The 26,373-nt window shown below is 38.2% G+C and overlaps 1 protein-coding gene across 2 annotated transcripts; it reads left to right on the top strand.

The window, feature by feature from the left end:
- The first annotated feature begins 1,514 nt into the window (after positions 1-1,514).
- On the top strand, positions 1,515-15,098 carry pld3 (phospholipase D family, member 3). Of its 2 annotated transcripts, XM_027140295.2 has the most exons (12): positions 1,515-1,622; positions 4,023-4,095; positions 4,577-4,618; positions 5,076-5,221; positions 5,373-5,553; positions 5,753-5,870; positions 6,231-6,358; positions 7,558-7,755; positions 8,454-8,593; positions 10,905-11,070; positions 13,208-13,307; positions 13,658-15,098. In XM_027140295.2, exons 1-12 carry the CDS (start codon positions 1,528-1,530, stop codon positions 13,849-13,851), a joined length of 1,581 nt encoding a protein of 526 aa, XP_026996096.2. In that variant the 5' UTR covers positions 1,515-1,527; the 3' UTR covers positions 13,852-15,098. The 2 variants fall into 2 exon arrangements, with proteins under 2 accessions (XP_026996096.2, XP_047678600.1); XM_047822644.1 differs by lacking the exon at positions 7,558-7,755.
- Positions 15,099-26,373: the final 11,275 nt, after the last annotated feature.

The raw sequence follows: 26,373 nt of genomic DNA, 5'->3' as shown, positions 1-26,373 counted from the left end.
GAGATGTAATTGGAAAGTGTAATACAAACTCGCCAAATGATTTACTGACCACTGACCACACACACACACACACACACACACACACACACACACACATGCACGAGGAACTGCTTACAGTCACCATTACAAGCAGTACATAGCAGAAATTAATTAATTATCAACTGCCAATAACCAGATAATTTTACAAAACCCTGGGCAAAATAAAGAAAGCTAATACAACTGTGGCATGATTGTGGCTTAAAGTAACACTAAAGTCTTTGAACCATGCTGTAGATAAAGAGGCTAATTAGCTTATCAACCACAGTTATCAACCAACTGGCAGCCCTTGCTAATATTTCTTATTTCGTATATCCAGAAATCTTAAAGTGAACACAACAATGTCACCAAGGTTAAGAAGTATAGGAATTATTTAGTACATTACAGGTGTACATGTGAAATACATACAACATAAAGTTCATTATAAGCTCATAGAGCTACTTGTATTTATACAGCCTAATGAGTGTACAGTATTAGCTTTTTCTAAGCAATTATTTATTTCACTCTCTTTTTTTTTTTTCTTGTTGCTAAAATTGTAGGCCTATTGTATAATATTGAAATATTGACATCATTAACAGAAATGGAAATGCGGGTGAAAAAAACAGTATTAAACACATTGCGAACTAACAGCAAAAAGGAGGTTCAATATAAGGAATAATTACCAATCCAATATTTCTGCAAAATCTAGTAATGTGGGCACATTGAGTAGCACACTCAAAGCTCTAGGGTCCTAGATTTTGTGCTTAGCTTGGGCTACTGTCTGCCTGGAGTTTTTATACATATTTTTTTGTATGGGTTTTCTGTAAGTTTTCCTGTTTCCTCCCACCTGGCAAAAAAAGTATAACGGTAGATGAATGGCTAAAACAGATTGCCCCTAGGTGCAAATGAGTGTGTGAATTTGTGCACAAGGTGTGCTGTCCAATCCAGGGTGTATTCTACATGGCCAGTGTTCCAGAGATAGTCCACAGATCCACTGAGACCTTGACCAGGATAAAAGCAACTGAAAGTGAGTGACTGAGTGAGAAGGACCAATTAAGGTCCTTTAGCGCCATGTACTGGAGAAGAAGCAGAAACGCCTTTTTTTTGTTCAATACTATACAACAAATTATAAACTATACTATACTATACTATACTATACTATACTATACTATACTATACTACTATATACTATACTATACTATACTATACTATACTAGACTATACTATAAACAATACTATACTATACTATATTACTGTATACTATACTATACTAGACTAGACTATACTATAAACAATACTATACTATACAACAAAACTATATATAGTAACTGGAGCGTAAAAGAAATTCAGTTATCTAGTTATCAGTTATCTATAAGTTATATATAGTCTTTGCTGTTATTTTGAAAACAGTTGAATATACGGTCGACGTTTTCCTATGGAGTGACGTAAAAGCATTATGACGTCGTTGGACTTGCTTTCCTCACATTGGTCGGCGTTTTTAACTCTGGTCACATGATCACACGTGCACTAGTGAGGAAGCCGAACGGAAACATATGTTGGTGCAACAAAACTGCAGAACCGCAGAACTGCTTCAGTTTTCTGTTTCTGTAAGTGGTTGTTAATTTCTGAGCATTTTCTGAAGACCAAACAGGAAAGTCTGTCTGTTCACCGTACAGGAAAACATCAGTAAAGGTGAAACTGTTGTTTCTTTAAATGACTCAAGATGTAAACAAACTGTAACAATGTATTTAGTTATGTATCTAGTGTAAATAAACATATAGCCTTATGGGTGTATACATAGTGTGTGTTAGTATATAAGGGTCAGGGATCTACCTCCTTAAGGTATGTAATAGTTTAGGGGGGAAAAGCCAATCAAGTCTGTGCTCAGTTTTGGAAATATTCTTGGAAATATCTTCTTATACTAAACAGCACTTTATAGCTCCATGACATATGAAGAAGAAGGATGGAAATGAAGGATTTAATGTCAATATCAATATTTAGATCATTGATATTTTGTGATCATTTTGATCACATTAGACTTTATATACATTAAGCACATCTCATTTTATTGTACTATTTATTGTCTTATATTAGACACATGACTGGGTTTATTTCTTACTCAGTTCTCACTGATCAGTGTTTAAAGCATTGGCTTATTCAGGATTCAGACCATCATTTGGTTTCTCTTTTCATGTGGCGTACATCTGAAGCTTTGTCATTTTAATCAATACATCCGGGGTGACTCAAGTGTGTTCATGAAATACATGTAGTGCAAAAAAAAAAAAAAAAGCTGAGCTGTACATATAATTTGCCACGGGGGCACTTTCATAACTAACTTCTCCTATCATGTTGCATACAACAATATGTAAATGGTTTGTAGTAGATACCCGGCAAATACAAAATATATTCAATACATAGCACACTAAATGCTGCTGGTTAAGTTGTAGTACTAAACAAATTTACAGTGTTATTGGTTTACCTGCATTTTAATGTTCAAGGCAAAATATCCCAGTGGTTAAACAAACCTCATAAAAATAAGTTTCATTATCAGGCACAAGTGACTTGAGGTTGATTTGGACTACAGCTGTCATGAGGTGCTGCGGTAACACGAGACTCATGACTAAAAACTGAAGCGATCCTCTGCTCTTGCTTCATGTTTTTCCCAGTGACTAGAAAATACTCGTTCTCTTTTAGGCTTCATTGTGGTTCAGATGTGTGTGTGTGTGTGTGTGTGTGTGTGTGTGTGTGTGTGTGTGTGTGTGTGTGTGTGTGTGTGTGTGTGTGAACAGTGCAAAGTCATCAAAAAACACTCTCAAGCACTTTCTGCATTGTAAGCTGGCTGCCTGCTGCACTATTTTTATAGAAAATCACATTGTTTCCATGAACATACCCTTCTACACCATACATGTGCAAAAAAAACAGTATTGCACATTATTGCAAGTATAATCTACTTCATGTTATCACATCTAACGTACCCTTCTATATTATTACTAACTGACAAGCTGGACTTTGTTTTTGAGAGAGTCAAAAAAAAAAGGGACTGTTCAAAGTAACTAAACATAAGAATAAATTAATATTATTGTTACTGTTAACATATTGCTTAAGTGATTTAAAGAAATAAAACAATTCAGGATGCACCATTTTATATATTCCATTTTGTTTCAGGTTAATTGTTATCAACTTTTTATTCTGTTGAATTGAATAAATGCCCTGGAGTGTACTAGTCAGATTTCTAAACCATTTTGAATGGCACATGTTGCATACTGAAATTGTGAGAATTGCCTTTGCTGAGCAGAACACACAGAAACTCCTTTAAAAGTGAGACAAATTAATGAACTTTAGTAAGGTAAAGTAAATAAGGAGGTAGATGGTTCTTCTTCTATCTTCTGACTTAGATATTCTATTAAATTCACTTCAAATTGTATTTGTATAGCACTTTTAACAATGGAAATTGACTCAAAGCAGCATTATAGAACATAAATAAAAGATAATACAAAAAGTTTAATATTATACAAAGATTAGTAAAGTTAAAGATTAATATTAGACTTATATTTAAATGTGTTTGAATCCCAATGAGCAAGCCTGAGGTGACTAAGGTGACTGGCAAGTAAAAACTCCCTTAGATGGAAAAGGAAGAAACCTTGAGAGGAACCAGACTCAAAAGGGAACCTCATTCTTATTTGGGAGACACTGGAGGGTGTGATTATAAATATACAGTTATTTGATAATTGTGTATTCATGAGGAGGTTGTTGAAGAGATAGGTCTTTAATATACAGTACTTTTAAACTGAGAAAATGTGTCTGAGCCCCGATCACCATCAGGAAGACTATTTCAAACTTTGGGAGCTGAATACAAAAACGCTCTACTGCCATTAGAAGAATTTAGTATATTATTTATATCTTCTTAAAGATTCAGCCTCCTCCTGTGTATGTGTGTGTGTGTGTGTGTGTGTGTGTTAAGGTGTCTGCTTATTTTCTGAGTGACTTTGTGACCTTTTTCTTTCTAGTATCTATTCCTGTTTTGCCTCTGATGTGTCTATGATGTCTGCAAGCATGAAGTCTGATATAGCATATGAGAAGGTACAGTTTTGTGTGCAAGTCTAAAATAAAGTTCCATAGTCTCTTTATAATTGTATCATGGCTGGGAGAATGTGTTGGGAGGATGATGCGTCGAAATCTAAATTTGATGCATTCTGACAGTTTTACTGCAGGGTTTTGATTTGTAATTTGGGAAGAGGAGAGGTTCCTGCTTTTGTCTATAGATGATAGTAGTAAAATTTAGAACCCTTATGTGATACGTGTAGATTAGACCAATGAATAAAGGAATTTGTCATCTTACAAAAAAACTTTGCTAATTTGCAGCTATGGGAATTTTTAAGGGCTTTGAAAAACATCAGATGTGATAAAGTATGTGATAAAGTACTGAATAAGTCTAAAATATCAGCTTTAAACGATAAATATGTGCCAACAGAGGATTATCAAGTAGTAAACTAATTATTTATTATGTATTATTTGTTTGTGTACAAACTCGGGTTAATTTGGTGATTTCATTTCTCTTCAGATGGAGTCTGGTAAAAGAGAGAGTCTTCTGAAACTTCAGAAGGTACAAATACAACATAAGACACAAGTCTGTTTGAATCTGTAAAAAGATACAAGCAACATAAGTATGATTGTTCTGAAGAATATTATTACTCAAAAAATAACGATTATTATATCATTATGAGTGAGTCGCATTGTTTGTTTAACTAAACTTTATTAATAATTTTTAGTCCAATCTATTAGAGATGCCTTAAGAAAACAGGCTAACTAATATAGCCACTGTGTAACTTTGGATAGACTACATGTTCCTGGGCTAGCATCAGTAAGTTTAAATGATGAAATAAATCCTTTACATCAGTATGAGAATGTTTAGCCACAACAACTAAATAGGATGAACATGAAAATACCTGCATGCAGTTTTCCTGCTTTACCACCTGGTAACTTTACAGCAAGAAAAGGAAGTATCATGACAAGTGTATCATATTCTTTGTCCATTTTGACATTTGTGTGTGTTTGTGTAGTATTCCAGGTGTATTCTGATCATCGGCTGTCTTACTGCTGTGCTGCTCATGATGTTTAGCCTTCAAACACTCCTTATTCCTTCAATTATGACATCTCGCCTGAAGATAAATGCTTCCAGTATGCACAGCTGTACTGACCAATGCAGGCAAGAAAACACGCATGTATTCTGTCCTCTTGTATTTTGTGTCACACACTCTTTCTAAAACACTCTTTGCCTGTTTATTCCCCATATTGGTACTATTAAATAGAGAGAAAATATTGCTCGCGTGTGTTTGTGGGTGGTCATGTGTTTACAGACTGGTTCTGGTGGAGAGCATCCCAGTGGGCATGGATTTCAACTCGTCTGTTAGTCATCCATCCATCTATGAGGCATGGCGGGGTCTCTTATCACAGGCACAAAGCAGTCTGGACATTTCTTCCTTCTACTGGACCCTCACTAACGAAGACACGCACACACACGAGCCCACAGCCAATCAGGTTTGTCTTTCTATTAGTCTGAATGTTTTTCTACCTATCTGTCTTTCTGCCAGAATATTTTGTTCATCTGTCCATCTGAGTTTTTTTCCTTATCTGTTCTTCTGTCTATCGCCTTTCTTTCAGAATAATAAATTATGATTCTAATTTCTAATTTTAATTATAAATTATAAGTCAGAATTTTATTTTTTCTGTAATACAGGGAGAGAAGATCATGCAGGAACTCGTAGAGCTTTCTGGGAAAATCTCTGTGCGCATTGCGGTGAATACTCCTCAGGACAGTCAGTCATCTCGTGACCTCAAGATGCTCATTGATGCTGGTTTGTCTTCCTCTCTCTCTCTCTCTCTCTCTCTCTCTCTCTCTCTCTCTCTATATATATATATATATATATATATATATATATATATATATATATATATATATATATATATATATACACACACACACACACTTAGGATTCGAAACAAAGCTCTTGAAAATATAGCATAAAAACCAAACACAGTTTCACAGAATAGCCTGAAACATTTTAAAAGCGATTTCTTTCTTTCTTTTTTCTTTAGAAACTAGGTTAAGAAGTTTGAGTTGAATTTTATTTTATTGAAGTTTATTTTTTTTTGTGTGTGTGTGTTTCCTTTTGAGCAGATATGTTAAATGGGTTGATGTATGTTTTGTCTATAAGGTGCTGATGTGAGGAATGTAAACATGCGAGATTTAACATCTGGTGTGCTGCACACTAAGTTCTGGGTGGTTGATAAGAAGCACATTTACATCGGTAGCGCCAACATGGACTGGAGATCCTTAACTCAGGTGACTATTATATACAGCATGTCTTTCTTTTTGGCCATTTAATTATTTATTTGCCCTTGGTAAGAGAGGTTAAGAATGCTGTAGCATCAGTTAGACGTTTCTAATTCCAACATAAATTGTCGTGAACATCAAGGGCAAATCCCATCTGATTAGCCATGAACCACTATGCCCATTAATCTCTGGGCTCATTATTTTACTTAAATATTATGACACATTATTATATTATATTAGAATAACATAGTAACATAGGAAAAGTTTCAAATAGTCAGTTTAGTTGAGCAGTTTAATTTTGCAACAATGCTAACCTAACTAGTCTGTCTCACCTAAATCTGTGTGACTTTACTGCAGAAATGGAAACAAAGCTTCATGATGTATCTGAATGCTTTTAAATTTTGGGGACAGCCTCTTTTAAAACGTTAAGCCAGCCTGCAAACCTTTGGCTCTTAAAGTTTGAAGGTAGTATTGTACTTGGGACGTTTATTTTTGTGGGTGTTACAGTATAGTTCTACTTTAAAGATCAGTTTGTAAGTACTCATTATCCCTGCTTAGTTACACAAGCATTCATTTAAACTAAATGGGATTACAGGGATCATAATGTCATTTGTTGCAAGATTTTGGGAAAATTACCATATTGGCTGCTTTAGATTTGTGACTCCAGTGCAAAACTCACAACATGTATAGACCAAAATTGTGTTTATATATACAGTATTGTTTTTTTTAAAGGTATGTGAAATAAACAATTTTTGGGTTACACACTCAGAGAAAGCCATACAGAGCTTAGATTTGCCTTTTTACATAATACAATGAGTCCATAAAGTCAACTAATATTATTTAGCAAATAAATAAATATTTTTTTTATTAGAATTTTTTTTTTCAGATATGCTTAATGAATGCCCTTGACAAAATAAAAAAAAGTATTAAAAAGGCCTGTCTATGTGTGTTTACAAAGAATTCCCTTTTGTGTAAAGAAGACCATTGGGACATCGTATATTTTCATTAATTTCAATAATATATATAATGTGTTATACTTTTGTTTTGGTTCTCTAACCCTCAGCTGAGAGCTTTAGTCAATTTTTATTTATTTTCTTCAAAATGAATCCCATTGAGACAATTAGTCCTAATTAACCCCCCCAACACACACATACACACCCTTCAATCTTCTTTGTTATACTTCTGTTAAAGTTTGGCTCTATTCTCAGGTGAAGGAGCTAAGTGCTGTGGTATATGACTGTAAATGCCTTGCTGAAGACCTTGGGAAAATATTTGAAGCTTATTGGTTCCTTGGCAACAGCAAGACAATACCTGCTCCGTGGCCAAGCCAATATGCTACAGCCTTTAACAAAGACACACCTATGCAGCTACCAATCAATGGGACAGACTCTAGAGTTTACCTGTCGGTAAGAGATCTGTGGTGTTTGGAATGGCTTTAGTAAACATAAAATATACTTAGAGATACATGACACTGACGTTAAAAAAATTAAAACAGCCACCAGAACATCCTAAGCGACCTTGGCATATATTCTGCAGTGAAAGCTCTAACAACTCTACCATGTTATATCAAAAGCTCACATAAGTGTTACTTATTTTGTGAGAGATCTGGGACAGTTAATGCCATAACCTATTTACATCATTTTTTTACTACAAAAGCTATTCCTTGTAAATGGGGCACACGCTACCCATCACGATCAAAATGTTTCATCATAAGATAAAGTTGATCAGTTATAATAACTTTGGATTGATTCACAGTAACAAGACCAAACCAGCAAAATTCACCTACTGTATAACATAAATACTGTTTTCCTTTCATTTTTTATTCATTTGTATATACACATAATTGTTATAATGTAATTATGCATATCATTTTATTTTTTTAGCTTGGTGGAACAATTAGTGAACAAATCCTGTATTTGATCCATGCTCTACAAATAGAATTAGCATTTTTCATGATGTCATTATCCTTTACTATCATAGCAACATATTTGACTGTTTAATTATTTCTTGTTGATTTCATTAAATCAGTATATGTATCATTAACTATCTATAATTTCAAATAGATTGAACTGGTGATATTTTCTATATTATTATATCTTTGCAGAGTGCTCCTCCTTCTTTGTGTGCTGAGGGGCGAACTCCAGATCTTCAGGCCATTTTAAGCATCATTAATGATGCACAGGAGTTTGTTTACATTGCTGTGATGAACTACTTGCCCACTATGGAGTTCTCAGATCCTAAAAGGTGTGCGTAATCTTTGACTTTATGGAAAGATAATATCTGTTCAGCACGGTTTGTGTTTACTGTTGAGGTATCCTAACAACGGCCTTCCACTATATTTACATGACCTGCAAGCTTTATTAAACTTAAAACTATGAAGAAAACTGAAACTGAGAGCTTCCGGTTCAAACACTAGGTGTCAGTGTAAGGTTAAACCAACAAAATAAACAGAAGGTAAATGAGGAACTGCTCCTGATCTTCTATAAGTTGGAGTATGGTATTTTTATATATATTTTATTTTTATTTGTATAGTATGGACATTTTTACAAGTCAGCTTTACAAAAATATATATAGTCATGATATAACTTATAAATGTATACATTTATCCATAATAAGCAAGCCACATCAAGGGTGGCAAGGAAAAATAATCTGAGTTGAAACCACGAGAGGAACCAGAAAACAAAACCCATCCTCATCTGGCTGACACATAATTTCCCTTCTGTACCTGTAAACTATTGTGCAATTGTCTAACTAGGAAGTTCACTCTAGTTTTAAAGTGCAGTCTATTTTGTTGAAGTTATTAACTGTTTATTGATGGACACACAGTGGTGTAGACTACGTGATACGCAGGTATACAACGTATACCCACTAGGAAAGGCCAAGAATTTCCGTATACCCACTTAAAAAGCGTGAGGATACGTAACAATATCGTTTTGTGACAGAACTTTCATTCATAAATTCACCCTGTCTGTGTTGCGAACACAGACTGTGGTTGCGATTGCGAATCACTAACGTTTTTGGACCATTGGGGCTTCCTTGGGTTTTTTGGCACAAATTTGAAATTAACTAAGTAATATAAAAGAAGATATGAAACGAAAGCAGACTCAAACTACACTCTGAGTGTTTTCAGAATCCTGCGCCTAAAGCTACAGCAGCTTCGGGTGACATTTCACCCACAGCCCGAGTACAAATGTATTTGGAAAGCTTTGTAAACTACCAGTTCAGTCAGTTCATAATATTCTGCAGTGAAAGAGTGTTGGTGATAGAATTGAACAAATGTTTATTGTTCACTCTTAAATGTACATTGAAAATTGACAGCTGATAAAACCTGTGCTCCAGGTCCCATATAACATTTTCATATAACATTTAAGGCTAAATGTAGCTCTTAAAGGTAAAGTTCACCCAAAAATGAAAATTGTGTCATTTTTCAAAATATCATATTTTGTGTTAAACAGAAGAAAGAAACTACACAGTTTTCATTTTTGGGTGAACTATACCTTTAAGAGCTACATTTAGCCTTAAATGTTATATGAATATGGGACCTGGAGCACGGGTTTTATCAGCTGATTGTCTTTTGTTGCTTATAATAAATTGGAATGTTGATAACACATAAGCAACCTTTAATAATGCTCTAAATTACATGTAGATGCATATTTTATGCATTAGTGAGTGTGGTGGTGCCTATGGGGTGTCCCTCTAGGATGGGTGTGTATGAGGCTGAGAGGGGAAAAAAATCACAGTATACTCACTACAAAAAACTAGACTACTGTGGACACATGAGTATATAGCAATATATGTAGCAATTGCAGTCATAAAGCTATACTAGCAATTTTAGTCCAATGCCATCTTAACAAATCTGTTTGCAGCAACTGCAGTCTAAAGCCTTCTTCGTGGCTTCATGGCTTCCACAGTAATCTCATGCATCTTTAGTCTGTCACTGTGCAGACATTACCAGCAAGTGGTTTCTAAGTGAAATCTCAGACTAGAAGTAGGGCATCAGGATGGATGAGGCAGGTTTAGAGAGTAGAAGGGGTCAAGCGCAAGTGGGAGAGAGACAGACTATTAGATAGCTTATTGTCATGTAATAGTAAATGACAGTGTACATTGTTTTCAGAGTAAAAGCAGGGACTTCGGTAAGACTAGCTATGACAGCATAACTAAATAAGAGAACCAGAAGATATCACAGATATGAGGGTGGACTGGGCCAAAACTCCACCATCAACAAACCTGAGTGAAACCAGAGTGGGGTTGGGGGAGTTTACAGCATCCAAACATCCAGTACACAAAAACACTGTATTCCCATGAACACCGAGTATATTTACATTTATTGATTTGGCTGAAGGGATTATCCGTATAATCTTACATGTGAGCTCACTTTGAGCTCTGGACTGCTGAGCTTCAACTGGCCAGCCACTCCTAGGTTTCATCTGAAATATAAAACGGGGGTATAATTAGAATGTATAAATTAGACTTTGTTTGAAGAATTATTCTTATTTGTGCGGTTCAACTGTCAGTATGTAAAATCATAGTTCCTTTGACCTTTTTTGTGTTCCAGATACTGGGCTGCTATTGACACTGAGCTGAGACGTGTGGCATTCGAGAGAGCCATTCATGTGCGTTTACTGATCAGTTGTTGGAACAGCATGTCTGCAGTCATGTTCCCATTTTTACTCTCTCTTGCATCTGTACAGGAGTCAGAGAGTAACCTGGATATACAGGTGGTGAGTGACAACTCAGTGATGCTGTACAATTAATTATCTTGTACTTTGAACAGAATCAGAAACCTGTACCCCCTTTCAGCACTTTTTTACACACGCTTGTTCTATAGCAGTCCATGTGGAGTCCCTGTGATGCGCTGGGCTGTTTTCACCACCCGCTGCAATACCCTGCGCTCTGCAACAGAGCCGCTCCCATATCAGACCGTGAGACAGCTAGTTAGGATGCTTTCTATTGCACAGCGGTAGAAGTTCACCAGGATATCCGAGGAAATCTGACCAGTGTTGAGTGTGATGGTGTTGGAGCAGATAGAGCCCGATCGAACCTGCCGGGGTCTGTTGGTCAGGAAGTCCATGATCCAGTTGCATGTTGTGGTGTTAATCCCCAGATCTACTAATTTGGCTATTAACTTGGATGGGGTTGATGGTGTTAAATGCAGAGCTGAAGTCAACAAACAGCATACGTGCATGTTATTGTCCAAGTGTGTGAGCACAGAGTGCAGTTCCATGGAAACTGCATCTTCTGTGCTCCTATTGCTGTGATAGGTAAACTGGTGAGAGTCCAATGTGGATGGCAGAGAGTCCTCCAGGTGTGCCAGGACCAGCCGCTCAAAGCACTTCATGACAATGGGTGTCAGTGCTACAGGGCGGTAGTCGTTTCCTTGTTCATCCATAGCTTCTGATTTGGGTATGTGATGATCTGTTTCTGAGTAGTAACACTGTCTATGGTGGTATTGATGTAATCCAGTACATAGGAGGTGTAACAGTCAATGTCCGTGTGAGTGTCACTGGTGGCCTGAGATGCAAATGTACTCCAATCTGTGTGTTGAAACCTTTCCTGGAGTGTGAAATCTGCTTCTGCGGGCCAGACCTTGATGGTTCTGATGGCTTCACTCGAATGATGAGGGGTGCATATTTGGGGGTGAGGAACAAAAAGATGTGATCTGACTGTCCCAGGTGGGGGATGGGGGTCGCAACGTAACCCCCAGCCATGCTTGTGTATACATGGTCTAAGGTTTTGTTCCCTCTGGTGTGACAGGAAACATGCTGGTAAAATTTTGGGAGCACTGCCTTTAAGTTTGAGTGATTAAAATCACCCGCAACAATAAACGCAGCTTCTGGTTGAACAGTCTGTTGTTTACTGATGGCTGCATAAAGTTTTTTCATAGCAAGCTTAGCATCAGCATCGGGGGGAATGTAAGCTGCAGTTATAATGGTGGAAGTGAACTCCCACGGTAGATAAAACGGTCTGCATTTAACCATGAGAAACTCTAGGTTAGCTGAGCAGTGTCTCCCACCAATAACAGAGTTCGTGCACCAAGCTTTATTAACGTAAATGCACAATCCACTGCCTCTGGTCTTACCGGAGACATCTAATGTCCTATCCGCCCGGAGTGTGTGTCATCCCGCTACAGCTAATTCCAGTTTACCCTCCACAAGCACTGCTCCTTCCCAGTCCTCAACAAGACTTGTCTCTCGGCTGTTTTAGCCCCATTCCTTGGCTATTTTAGCCCCATATCATATGAATCATGACCCATCTTGGCCAATATTAGCTAGTGCTTTAATATATTCCGCTCATTGAATAATTCCAGATATTGTACACGACCAAGGATTGCAGTTCTCTGTTCTGTGGGATGCATGCTTCTGTTTCCCATAGAAGGATGTATTTGCTTTGCATGGTTTTAAGTACTGGAAAATGACATGTGATATGGGGGTGTTGGGTGGGCTTGCACTACCAGTGATTGCCCATCTATTATTTGTACCAGCCCACCCTAATATAAATGGCTGGAACCAGCCTTGGTTCCATTACTCTGTTTATTCAAGTTAAATGTGTTGGATGACCTCTTGGAGAATCAAGGGATCAAGTCATCATGAATGCAGTCAGAGATCAGAGTCTTTGCATTTTTCTGTGTACTATTGTCTTTTTTCGTTAAGCCACTCCTGTGCTGTAAGTGCAATTTTAAGTTGTGGTTGGAAGTCAGTGAGGGCATTCTAAAAACATTATTATAATAGGGTGAAATCACATTTATATGCACATGATATTACAATCAGCATAGCCTAACAAATACCAGATACTGTCCAAACTACATGATTACCATATGAACTCATACATTTTTTTGGGGGGGTGTTGTTTTATCTGCAGAAAATCTTCATTGTTCCCAGCAGCCCGAGTCAAAAGGAAATACCCTTTGCTCGTGTGAACCATAACAAGTACATGGTGACAGACAGAGTTGCCTATATAGGTATGGAATTCTGCATCTCTCAATTACATATTTAGTTAATATTCAGCATTTGGTCAAATATTTGCATGCTGGTGCTTATTAATCACAGTTAGTTATGAGAATAATCTAGACAATAATCTAGAAGATGGGTATTATTGCCAGTCCAAGAGAATTTTAATGGTAAACTGTTTTACTCAGTGTTCAAACATCTACAACTTGTCGAGGAAGTTGACCGAGAGATTTTGGCTTGACATGTTGCAGTTTAATTAAATGGTGCACAGCATTATGGATGCTGTATCCATCCATGAAGTTATAGAATGCAAGGATAATATTAGAAATCCAATTTTCTTTATTCTTTCCATCATGTGCAGGAACATCAAACTGGTCCGGTGATTACTTTGTGAACACGGCAGGCTCAGCATTAGTGGTGAACCAGACTTCAAGCTCATCCTCAGAATCCACAGTGAGAGAACAGCTGCAGGATGTGTTCACAAGAGACTGGGATTCTTCTTACAGCACTCCACTCAACCACAACAGCAACCTCGAACAGATATGTGAAATATAACAGAATCAGCAGGGGGCGCTCCCTTTAAAGTCCCTTATGTTCTAGTGTTATTTTAATGCAGCCACATAAACGTCAAAGCCACCAAGCCATGAACATGGAGTTGGAACAATGTGGCTGAAGTGATGATGTCTCAGATTTACACGCTTGGTTTGCATTTACTTTAAAGAGAATTTGCAAGCTGATGTAACATAATGAAAGAAACATGTTTTTTTGTTTGTTTGTTTTTTGTCACTGAATTCAGTGATAATTGCCAATCCAGCACTTATCTACCCATCCACGCTTGAGTTACAAGAATGGCCAATAAAATAGCAACTACAGGAAAATCAATGGGGAAAAAAGCGAGCTTGAAGCACAGGACACGATGCTCAGTCCAGTACACAACTGACTGTTTTCTCCTTGCACTACATAAATCCTAACACATAATGAACCTTACAAACTGAGGGAACTTCACTAGGGAATCTTTACATCTTAACTTTATATCCTGTATTCACTTCTAAAATGGAAATGTATTTAACTACCTTTTTTCTAATGACTCAGTTGTTACAGATAGCATTATAATACACTTGCACTTTGACACAATACATCAATACATTTTTTATTGTAATAGAGGGAATATAAAACCTGTACTGGGGTAGATGTGTGTGTTTTATTAATATTTTAGTATGCTTTTAATTAAAACTGGTATCAATTTTTATTTTCTCAGATAAATCTGGTCACTGATGCCTGGTCACTGATGCCCAAAAATGTCAGAATAATTATGCTGCTGTCATTTAGCTGCCTTAAATTTGAAATTTGAAATGCATTACCATTTGAACTTATTTTTGTGTGTGTGTGTGTGTGTGTGTGTGTGTTTCTTTTTGGTGAATAAATACTTTTTACTTTTTTCCAGCAAAACTCCTGTATAACCTATTCTGAGAATCAGTCCCAGATTTTCATTAATTACTTACAAGCTCTCATTGCTGAGGCCCGGGTTTGATTCCTGGGCAGGGAGCTGACCCACCCACTGAAGATCAAACTCTCAGTGCCGGTCTCAAGCCCAGATAAAATGGGAGGGTTGCGCCAGGAAGGGCAATGAGCGTAAAACCTGTGCCAAATAAAAAAATACACTGTGGTGACCCCGAACAAGGGGCACGAGTACAACAATGATAATGCAAAGTTCTAGAGTTTTTTTCTCAATCCTTGTTTATTTCTGATATTTTTGTCCATATCTGCTTCAGCTCATAAACACACCTTTCATGAACATAAAATCATTGTGTGGGTGTCAAATCAGTGTTTTCAAATCTTTTACTTCTTAGATTTCAAATGTTAGGCATTTCCTGATCTAACACTCTACATTCAATTCCTCAGCTCTCTAACATACCTGCAAACTCACAAGAGGTGAAAAAGGTGACAAGGTTAAAAATAAAATCCCCCTCCCCCTTTAAGTGCCTTGGAACCTTAATAAATTGATGAACATAAATATTGCTATTTCTTTTGTTTTTTGGCACCACAAGCTTTTCAAGTGACCGTTTCCGTTATTTAGCAATGTGTCTCTTTATTGCTTTTTGTTCGTCCTTTGCGGCTTGAAGTCATTTTTCTGCAGCACTTGTGGTTGGCTGGCAGTCAAACTCCAACCTTCTCTCTTTGACTCCCATCAAATTCCTTTTTCGCTGGGCCTTGTCTTTTCCACCTGCAGAACAGATGTTCATGCATAGCTTCTTATCCACTGGCCCAAACTTGACATCAACCCTCCTGAACATCTCTACGGCACTCTGATTCCTAGACATCAAACTTCACAGTCTGGATGGAACTGAAGGTAGTGATGCTCATGCTGGTGCGTCTTGTGTCTATGATGTCACCCATCAGATTGAAGGACGATTCCACCAAGGGACCATGGAAAATGGACAAGGCAGCTTTTACAGCTTGGCTCAGGCCTGGATATTTGCCTGTTTCAAAGACTGAGGCCCACCATTACACAATATCATCTCCGTCTTTAAAAGTGGGCAAAACCTGGTCCACACTATAATGAAGAATCTCCTGGTGAGTGTCAGCATCAGGTGGCAGCATGTGACTCAACATTTGTGTGAGCTTCTTTAATTCAAACCCAGATCAATGGCAGACAAACACTGCAGGGTCTTGCTCTGCAGAGGCAGCTTTTTCTGAAGGTATTTGGCACATGTAATGTATGGCTTCAGCAACTGAAATGGGTCAACAACAAGCACACATACATTAGTGTACATAGTCATTATAGTGCACACTTTTTGCCGGTGTACCTCGGTTTGGCAGTGTGCCAAGAGGGCATGAGAACCTTTGTTGCTGTAATTAATTTCATTCGAGCAGAGGCTGCATTTTGCGTACCCTGCCTTGTCAATTTTTTTAAAATACTGTGACAGCGGAAAGCTGTACTGCACTACTTTCACCTCTGTTTTGGTCTCAAACTTCAGCCATAACCAGCTCCATCTGCACCTCAGCCCTGATTCAATCTGTGCTACATAAACAGCATCATCCTCTTTGAGCTCTCTCATTCTGCAAAAGAACTGTCCAGATATCAGCTGGATTCATGGCTCCTTTTCCATCATCATTAAACAATGTTAGGGCCAATTCCAACTATATCCAGCAAATTTAAATAATCTGCCAGTTTATGGTTAAGTTTAATGCAGGGATGGGCAACTTGACAGTGACGAGGGCCAGTTTGTTATTCCACGTTGTTTTCGTGCTGTTCTGGTCCATGTAATGACAGATTTAGACATATTTACACAATACACAATTATAGACATAAAAAGCCCATGGCACATTATCAAATTTGTTTCTCTGAAGTTTATGATAAAAAAGGGGGTTCAGTGATCACTCAGTGATTGACAGCATGATGCATTCGTGTTCCCCTCCAACAGTACAAGCATAAGTTTTAGATTTATCTGTTTCTCTTAAGGTTATTAAGATAGATGAGGATTCATTTAGTGCAGAGCAGAGATGATAGCACAGACGTCTGGCAACAGTGTGTTTTAAATATTTTATCGCTTTCTTTAAATTGCTCAGTCATGACTGTTTAAAACACACTTGCCATCACATTCATGAATTTATTGTAAAATGTGACTTTTCGTGTCAATCTACTAGCATTTAAACCATAAACAATGCACTGTCACTTCAATTGAGCGTGAGCAGCGCAGCAAAAATAGAGCCGGTCTCATTTGAGAACAGTAGGGGAGACCAGGGTTGGTTGTCACAATTTTTACTCATGCATGAATTGCTCATCTTCAAAAAATCTTTCAGCAGTAATTCCTACATGAAAACTTGGGGTCTTGGCTTTAAATGTGTATACTTTTTACTTTTAGAATGTATTGTAACATGAAGTAATTAACCATCAAAGACACTCTGACACAATGTGAGAAATAACCACATTACGGGGTTGGTTGTCACGAGGTAATAGGATTTCAGTGATAAATTGGGATCTAAAAAGATAATGTGTAACTTTTTAGTTTTTTAAGCTAGAAACTGCAAATAAGTTTTAATATGAATACCACCCCTATGATAGTTGTCATCAATGCCCCTTATGTTTAAACAATGGGATTAAAGTGGGTGATCAGTTACTTGAATTGTCTACTGTGTTGAGAAATAAAATGAAATATGTTTTAGTGCTAAAACCTCTTTATTATCAATTCATTATGTAAGTTGCCTAACAACAAACAAAAACAAACAGACCAACAGTCTTAAAAGGTCCACTACTCAACAATTTGAACTAAAGTAGGAAACCCTGCGCAGCACAGGTTGTGTTTCATTCAGAGTCACAAGAATCACAGTTGTGACAAATGTATGCCCCTGGATTGCCAGGGGTACAATCTTTGTATGCCCACATTTGGCAGCGAACACATCTGAGCCATACTTCACTGGACTTGCTATTAATTTGCTGTGACACTGAAAACTGGTAAGCCAGACTGCATACTTCTTTGGGAGAGAGACCATAATAGATCTCAGAAGCTTTTATTATGTAATCTCTCAGCTGCTGTTCTTGGCGACCGTTGAAAATCTGGCGATTTTTTTCTATAGCCAACTGGCACTGAAAAAGTGGTAGCTTCACCCTGGATGTCATCATTTGACATTTTCTGGCAGTAACGGGTCAATGTAGTTAATATCAAATTCTTTAGCTGTGCTACATATGCTTTTGCCTTCTAGCTTCACCTGCCTCACAGCCAAAAGCATAATGTCTGCTGGTGTTCTGCCCCTGTTTGTCTTTCTCTTGAAGTTCCTGACCATTCTACCAACAAAGACACAATATATCACTGTCTGCAGATTCTCAGTTGGAAAAAAAAAAAACATGTGACGACCAACCCTGCAAGCTATGAGACAACCATCCCCAACTGACTTCTTGACAAACATGCTAAGCTAGCTGCCACATGGCTTTTACTTGATAGCTAAAATATGACTCAAAATAAAGCTACTACTTTTGGATTTTAATGAGTGGTTTGTTTTTAAATGACTAATATCCTACAAGCTCTCAACACAAAAACAACACCAACATGAAAATTTACTCTGACCCATGAAAAGAAAAAATTGTCTCCTCACCTCAATGTTTTGTGTCTACTCAGCAAAATTACAAGTGCAAATGAGTAAGCTATCAAAGGCTGACAGATTGATATCAAGATTTTACCACAGCGCCACCTAGTGTGTCTGGAATAAGCAATGTGACAACCAACCCGTGAGACAACCAGCCCTGATCTCCCTTAACCGTTAAATTTTACACATGAGGAACAAGTCGTTTTAATTATGGTTAACGTTACTTTTCTTAGATAAGACATCCTTGATGGCGTGTGCAGCCTTAAATAACATCATAAACAGAACGCTATTTCGTGACTGACATTTCAAATGTTTTAAAAATTAATATTCCTAGATTAATATGTCCCTGCGGGCCTCATTTATAGACACTGCGGTCTGTACAAGGGCCTTGCCTGTCAGTTGCTGTTGTCCATCCCTTACATAACAAGCTTAATAACAGATTGGTAAAAGTCCGATGCGGTAACGTTAGTTAAAAATGTATCACGACAAACTTACTTGACTTACTAACAGTCTACACTTCATTTGGCAAACTTTAGCAACTAGTATCCAAGTTATAAAGCATAAAATAGTTAGAAACAAACTTAGTTAACTTAGCTCAGAATTATCGATGTCCAGAAAAAAATAGGTGATTGCCTTATCTTGCTTCTGAATGCTGATTGGTCAAAAGACGCGAAGATGATTGAGATGTGCGGCGTCATCTGCTTAATAGTGCTTCACACTCCAGTCCAGTTGGTGGTGGTGAATGGACCAAAAGTTGGTTTGCCATCCGCCATAAAAAGTCATTAGAAGTAGAGACGCGAGGCATCAGCTTGATAGATGGTATACTATGCTGCGTACAAAACCACCGCCTAATCACTACTTCGCCTAATTATTGTATGGAAGTAAGCGGTTTCGGACGCCTTCTACTTCATCTGTGGCTACAGTGGGCACAGACTCAAAAACCTACACAGCTGAAGACTGGAAATGGAAAAGTTGATATTTTTCTACTCTTTAAAGCTAGAAAAATTGCTGAAATGTTAAAAGGAAATATAAGATAACAAGTCAGAATTTTGACATACCATGTCTACTGCAAAAAAACATTATTCACAACAAGTATGCACAACAAGCAAATGCATGTACACCTCCAATAAAGTAAATATATAGCTGTAATAGACATTCAAACCTTGACATATATGGCAAAGGGATGCTACACCTGCCCATTTCCAGACTGGTAGAGGAGTACAAGTGTGTCAAAGTCAGACTGGAGATGATGCTACTGGATTCAAGCAATCCATTTGTAGCCCAAGCTGCCCCCATCTTGGCCACCGGGAGGACGTGGACCCCGTTGGCTGCAACTGAGCAGGCAAAGGCAGCACTCAGACACAAGGATATCGTGGGCCGAGTGCAGGAGGGGAGGAGTGGTCTTGGATTTGGGGCCAGTACACCAGTGTGGAACAAGGACTCTCCATCTCAAAGCCGCAAGATGGTGGTTCAGGAGGTACATCGGGAGGTGGAAGCAAGAAGGTGCACCCAAGCTGTGGCACAGGCAAAGCAAGGGCAGTGGATGGCATGGGAAGGAGTTGAGAAGAGGAAGATCTCCTGGAAAGAGCTGTGGGAGATGGAGGCATTCAGGGCAAGCTTTACCATCAAGGCTGCATACGATGTCCTACCTTCTCCCGCAAACCTAAGCCAATGGTATGCTGAAGACCCCACGTGCCCTCTATGCCCAAGTCTAACAACACTGAAGCACATTGTAGTGGGATGCAAGACCAGCCTTACCCAAGGCCGTTACACCTGGCGGCACAACCAGGTGCTGAAATGTCTTTCTGCAGTAATGTAAAGTCAACGGACAAGCGTGAATGCCCTTCGTCCCCTGTCATCCCAGTGGCAGCCAACACCATTTGTTCGGGAGGGTGAGGGTTAAGCCAACCTCACCACCATAAGACCAGAGTCTGGTCAGCTGGGCAGAGCATGGGACTGGAAGCTGCTTGAAGACTTGAACAAGAAACTCTGCTTGCCAGCTGAAATCGCAGTCACCAACCTGCGACCAGACCTTGTTCTGTGGTCAGCCTTGCTCAAGCTTGTCTACATCATTGAGCTCACCATGCCCTGGGAGGGTGCAGTGGAGGAGGCCTATGAACGGAAAAAGCTGAGGTATGCTGAACTTGCAACCGATGCGCAACAACAAGGCTGGAATGTGAAGGTACCCCAAGTGGAAGTAGGCTGCAGAGGGTTTGTAGCCACCTCAACATCCAGGCTACTAAGGGAGATGGGAGTGCGAGGAAAGACCCACCAACAGGCAGTCAAAGACCTCTCCATGGCTGCGGTAAAGGGAAGCCAGTGGCTGTGTGTGAAGAGAAAAGACTCCGCCTGGGTCTTCAAGTGAGTTGATGGCACCTAGGGCATGAACCTTGGATGCTGGGATTCACTGCTGAACCCTCTGGAGGTGTTACTTGCCTATCAGTGAAACACCAAGGAAGTAGGGCACCCACTTGACAACCCAAAGGGTGTCATCACTCAATTGACCATCCCACGGAGTCTCATCGGAGCCTCAAGTATGCATTAAGAGATATCAACATCAAGTCCTATACAACAGATCAACTTAATTGGACGATTTGATTAAAACAACCTGCAAATATGCATGAGATATTGACAACAAACCAGAAAAGTATTGGCAGAAAAGATTTTGTCTGTTGTATATTGTATCATTACCTCTGGTTTTAGGTTGCAGTCTCTGTGGCCTGTTGATGGTTTCTGTATCAGTGCTTTCTGCAGCTCCTGGAGTGACAGATCATAATAACTTTGTGTGTCTGGGGAGACAAGATGTGTAGGTGTTATGAATGAGTGTCTCAAGGCTCCATCTGAGTTTATTCACTAATGGGAGATGAAGGCCAGCATTCGTTTGATAAGCTCAACCATGTTTTGGCAGTCTATGATCTCTTCTTGACTGCAGGATGTCTTGTTATCCTTTGTGATATTAATGCTGCATAGCTGGTCCAGAGAACTGAAGATATATTTATGCTGCTCAGTGATTTCTACATTAGGACCCTGCATTGACAGTCTCCATGCGCCATGCTGATCTTTGGTAAGTTGGAAGAACAGATTGGACTTGTTGGCCGTGTTCAGCAGATGAAAACGTGGAAGGCCATGAGTCTCACAGATGTAGCGCACTAGTTCAAGCTCAGATTTGCCTGGATAAATGAGACATCCTAAATAATGCTCAACCATCACACAGCCTAGGGACCACATGTCTATCATTTCAGAGAAGGGAAGTCCAAAGAGAATCTCTGGAGCTCTGTAAAATCTGAAAGAATCAAAGAGAAATGTTTTATGTATATGTACTGTAATGATCAATCATATTGATCATATCACTATGTGTGTGATTAGTTTCCATATACAGTAAATATATATTGCCATCCTATAAAACTTGAACACCTGTAAACCTGGTTATTTATGCAATTATCCAAACAGCCAATCAAGTAGCAGCAGCACAATGAAAAAAAATCATGCAGCGACATATCAAGAGCTTCAGTTAATGTTCAAACATCAGAAAAGGGAAAGGTGTAAGTGCTTTGACTTTAACTATAAAATGATGTTTGTGGCTGTTGGGCTGGTTTGAGTATTTCAAAAACTTCTAGTTTCCTGGGTTTTTACACACAACAGTCTCGAGAGGTTATATAGTACAGAAACATACTAAGTGTAGATTCACATGCCTTGTTGATGAGAGAGTTCAGAGGAAAATGGCCAGAATGGTTTGAAATGCCAGGAAGGATACAGTAACTCAAATAATCTTCTTAAAACTATGGTGAGTGGGAAAGGATTTGATCATGCACAAAACATTAAATTGATGTGGATGAACTACTGTACAACAGAAGAGGTCCACAGTGGGTTCTACTGATTTCAGCCTAGAACAGGAATCTGAAGCTATCATGGACAGAGACTCCATGATAGATGAAAAACTACATAGTTAAAAAATGTTGCTGAGTCTAATTTTGGTGAGTCTGTGCCTCAGATGCTTGTCCTTGGTTGACAAGTGGAACCAGATATGATCTTTTCCTATAATTGTCCCTGCACCTTAAGGTTTGTGGTTTTGTGCATGCTAAGATGCTTTCCTGCTCATCATGGTTGTAAAAAGTGATTATTTGATCTACTATAGACTTCCTGTGTACTTTGTGTAAACACTACAGATTGTTGTGTGTGAAATCTGAGTTTCTACATAAATGAGCAGGTGTAAAGATGTTCCTATTAAAGTGGAAGGTGAATGTAACAGCCTGCTCCTGCACATCTTTTGATGTCCACATTTTCCAAAGGCTCATGAGTTAAATACAATGATGATGTTTGTGTGGTGAAACACAACAAGATTTTATTAGAGATCCATGTAAATTGTAAATGCAGTCTATTTTTAGCCATACTGCAATTTATTAATTTACCACCACATCTGTGAGAACCGGTGAATTTCCATATGGTTTTGTCATCTTCCAACATTCACAGCACCTTTAAATTGTTTAAACATGCTAGCTAACATGTCTAGTTTCCAGTGATGTATCTTGATTATTTTTCTATGGTTTTCTATTTTAATTTATACAATACTCTTGAAATCTTAAGACTGACTGGTCAGAAAGTATTGATTAATTTTCTATAACATCAAGTCTAACTTCAAAACACAAGTTTATATTAATGCATTCATTCTAACACATCATTGTTTCTATAGTTGTACTTGCACACATAAAATACAGAAAGCTGTCACTAGAGGATAATTTCCAAAAATGCTAAATGTGCTAAATGTATGCTTAGCAACAAAACACCCTGGGAATTTGCACTGGGTATGTCAGACATACAGACAGAAAGACAAATATTTTGATCAGTTATTTCCAAACCTAGACTGGATGTAGGACTGTAGCTCATATAAGTTTTTCTCCAGCATCTCAAATACCAAGTAGTGCTGAGTGGTGTCACAAAAAGCCTCTAAAAAATTAACTATATGACTCTCCTTGAATTTGTTGTTGTAACGTTGTACCAATCAGCTTCAGCTCATTTTTGATCAATTGGCTCCCAGTGGCATTTGTAACTAAAACACAGCCACCTTGTATCTCTCCGTCACTCTGTGTCTTGTCTCTGTCACTCCGTCACTCTACACACTTTAGTACTTTTCCAAACATGCCCTTTTCCAGTACATCAAGAATGTGATACACTTGTAACAGACATTGCTCTGTATTTCAATCCTCACTGTATTTCAATAATAAACAAAAGCATAAATAATTCCAGAGGTAATAAATAACTTTGTATAAGGTAATATCACAATACCCAACCACTTTGTGATAGAATGTGGATACTTCTACATTTTTTATCTCAAAGACAGACTTTTGCAGAGCCAATCCTGGGAACATTTACATTTGCTCTTTTGGCAAATGGTGTTAAACAATGTGACTTGAAATTAACACAGGATACAACTGAACAGTTGAGAGATGAATGTCTTGCTCATCGATGCAAACATGGCTTCTTGGCACTGCTGTGATTTGAATTCATTCATGTAATCATCAATCCCTGAGCCATCATTCTACCATCTGAGGCGCAAGGCAAGAATACACATTGACAGGGTGCCGGTCTATCACCAGTGCACACACATACTTTGTCAAACCTAAGGCCAATCAATTGTAGCTAGTCCACTTACTGGCATGTTTTTCAAGTGTATGACATAGAAGTTATACTTACAGAGATAAATATACCTCAGACACATTAAAACCTAAGGTCAGGATTAAACCTGCCCCTGTTGCCTCTAATCACCAACCCCTTTGGACTACAATAATACCGTCTAATGGATAGGGGGAAAATTAAAAACTCTTTTTAATCTTATGTTGGTTTACCTGTGCTTATATATGTATGTTAACCTATTTTGCAGTGACTACTGGTGGCATCTGCTGTCAAAACTGCATAGTTGATTCGCATCAATCTGGCAACCTTTTCCAAATGTAGTTTTGTGTGTGTGTGTGTGTGTGTGTGTGTGTGTGTGTGTGTGTGTGTGTGTGTGTGTGTGTGTGTGTGTGTGTGTGTGTGTGTGTACAGTATGTGCATGCAGACAGCAGACCATATTAACTGAGACTGTTTTGTGTGCAAATTACTCTCAATAAGATTAGATCTTAGCATATTTAGTGGTTCATGTTGTAACCCGCCCTTGATTTTAGAGATAATCCTTAGTACAATTGAACTTAAATAAAGCTTATGCTCAGAACCAAATAGAATCCCTCTGGAATATTGGTTTTATTTGCTTGGATTTGATTGTGCTGTGAAAATTGTTGATTTTGTCACTTTGAGCTTTATGTGCTATTATTTATATTTACATTACATTTATTGATTTTTTAAAAATATAAATAATGAAACTAAGTCCACCTTATTGGCTTAGTGGTTAGCACGTTCGCCTCACACCTCCATGGTCGGGGTTGGATTCCCACCTCTGCCTTGTGTGTGGAGTTTGCATGTTGTCCCTATTCCTCGGGGGTTTCCTCCGGGTACTCCGTTTTCCTCCCCCGGTCCAAAGACATGCATGGTAGGTTGATTGGCATCTCTGGAAAATTGTCCGTAGTGTGTGAGTGAATGAGAGTGTGTGTGTGCCCTGCGATGGGTTGGCACTCCGTCCAGGGTGTATCCTGCCTTGATGCCCGATGACGCCTGAGATAGGCACAGGCTCCCCGTGACCCGAGCAGTTCGGATAAGCGGTAGAAGATGATTGAGAGAGTGAGTCCACCTTATATCAAACAAACAAAGCACCCTGGAATACTAGATAATCATGTTGCATACGGGGAGTATTCAGCACAGGCCTGATGTTTTTTCGCTATTCCTCTTATTGTAGCGTATTAATTGTTGCTGTAGGTCTCTTCCTGATAGTATTTCAATTTTTCCTTCCACAGGTTTTGGACGTCCTATTCTTGGTAATGTCACTGTGTTTCCTCATTTTCTCCACTTGTAAATATTACCTTTTGGTGGTCTATTGTACTTATTTTTTACTTTGACTTGGAAGTTTTTTTTTACCCCTCTCATTAATAATTTACCTTTCATATATGAGCAGAGTACATGTTTGTAAGCTCTTTGTGGACCATGGCTTCAGCAGTCACATGAAAACTGTCAAGAAAATCTTACAGAAAGAGCTGATAATTACTTTTGAACATGAGTTGAAATGTAATCATTTTAACTACATTCACTTGTCCCATTTTAAAAGTGTGTTTAATCATTAATCTAATTTTCTATCACTTGAATTTTAAGGGTTGGCGAAATATCTGACATTTTGCACACATTAAACAAAGCATGAGTGGGAAGGCAAAAAAAAAAAATTCATTTAGAATAGAACTGACTGGCATTTTCAAGTGTTAAATCATTTATACCTGCAATGGGTTGGCACTCCGTCCAGGGTGTATCCTGCCTTGATGCCCGATGACGCCAGAGATAAGCACAGGCTCCCTGTGACCCGAGAAGTTCGGATAAGCGGTAGAAAATGAATGAAATCATTTATACCCTTTTCCTGCTTTATAACGTTCCTCTACCTTATTACGCAGGTCCATTGGCAGTTCTGAGTTATTCAAAGTTACTGGTAGTTACAGGTAGTTACCAGTAGTTACAGGTATTCAAATCAACAAAATGGCAAGGGTGCCCAAATTTACGCACCTGTCTAATTTCATTTTGATGCATATTGCACTGAAATATTACTGTATCCTTCAGTAATTTGATAGATCAAAATGAAATTGCTGATCCAAACACCCAAATATTTATAAATGAAAATCTTGGAAATTGTCAGGGGTTCCTAAACTTTTGCATATGACTGTAGATAACAAACACCTTTAAGCAAACCTGGTATATGAGATTATTTTATGTATAAAATAATAGCAAGGTATACTGAAAACATGCAATATCTCCATAGTTTCAGCCATTATGTTTGGTCCCATTTGAAAATTTGAATAAAATTTACAATGATTTTAAGGCCTGTTTTGCAAAGAAATGTTATTCTTCTATACTCATTTGGTT

The sequence above is a fragment of the Tachysurus fulvidraco genome, chromosome 13 (assembly GCF_022655615.1).
Source record: "Tachysurus fulvidraco isolate hzauxx_2018 chromosome 13, HZAU_PFXX_2.0, whole genome shotgun sequence".
In the NCBI taxonomy this organism is placed as follows: Eukaryota; Metazoa; Chordata; class Actinopteri; order Siluriformes; family Bagridae; genus Tachysurus; species Tachysurus fulvidraco.
The sequence above is the reverse complement of the archived record's forward strand: the minus strand, read 5'-3'. Positions and strand labels throughout refer to the sequence as shown.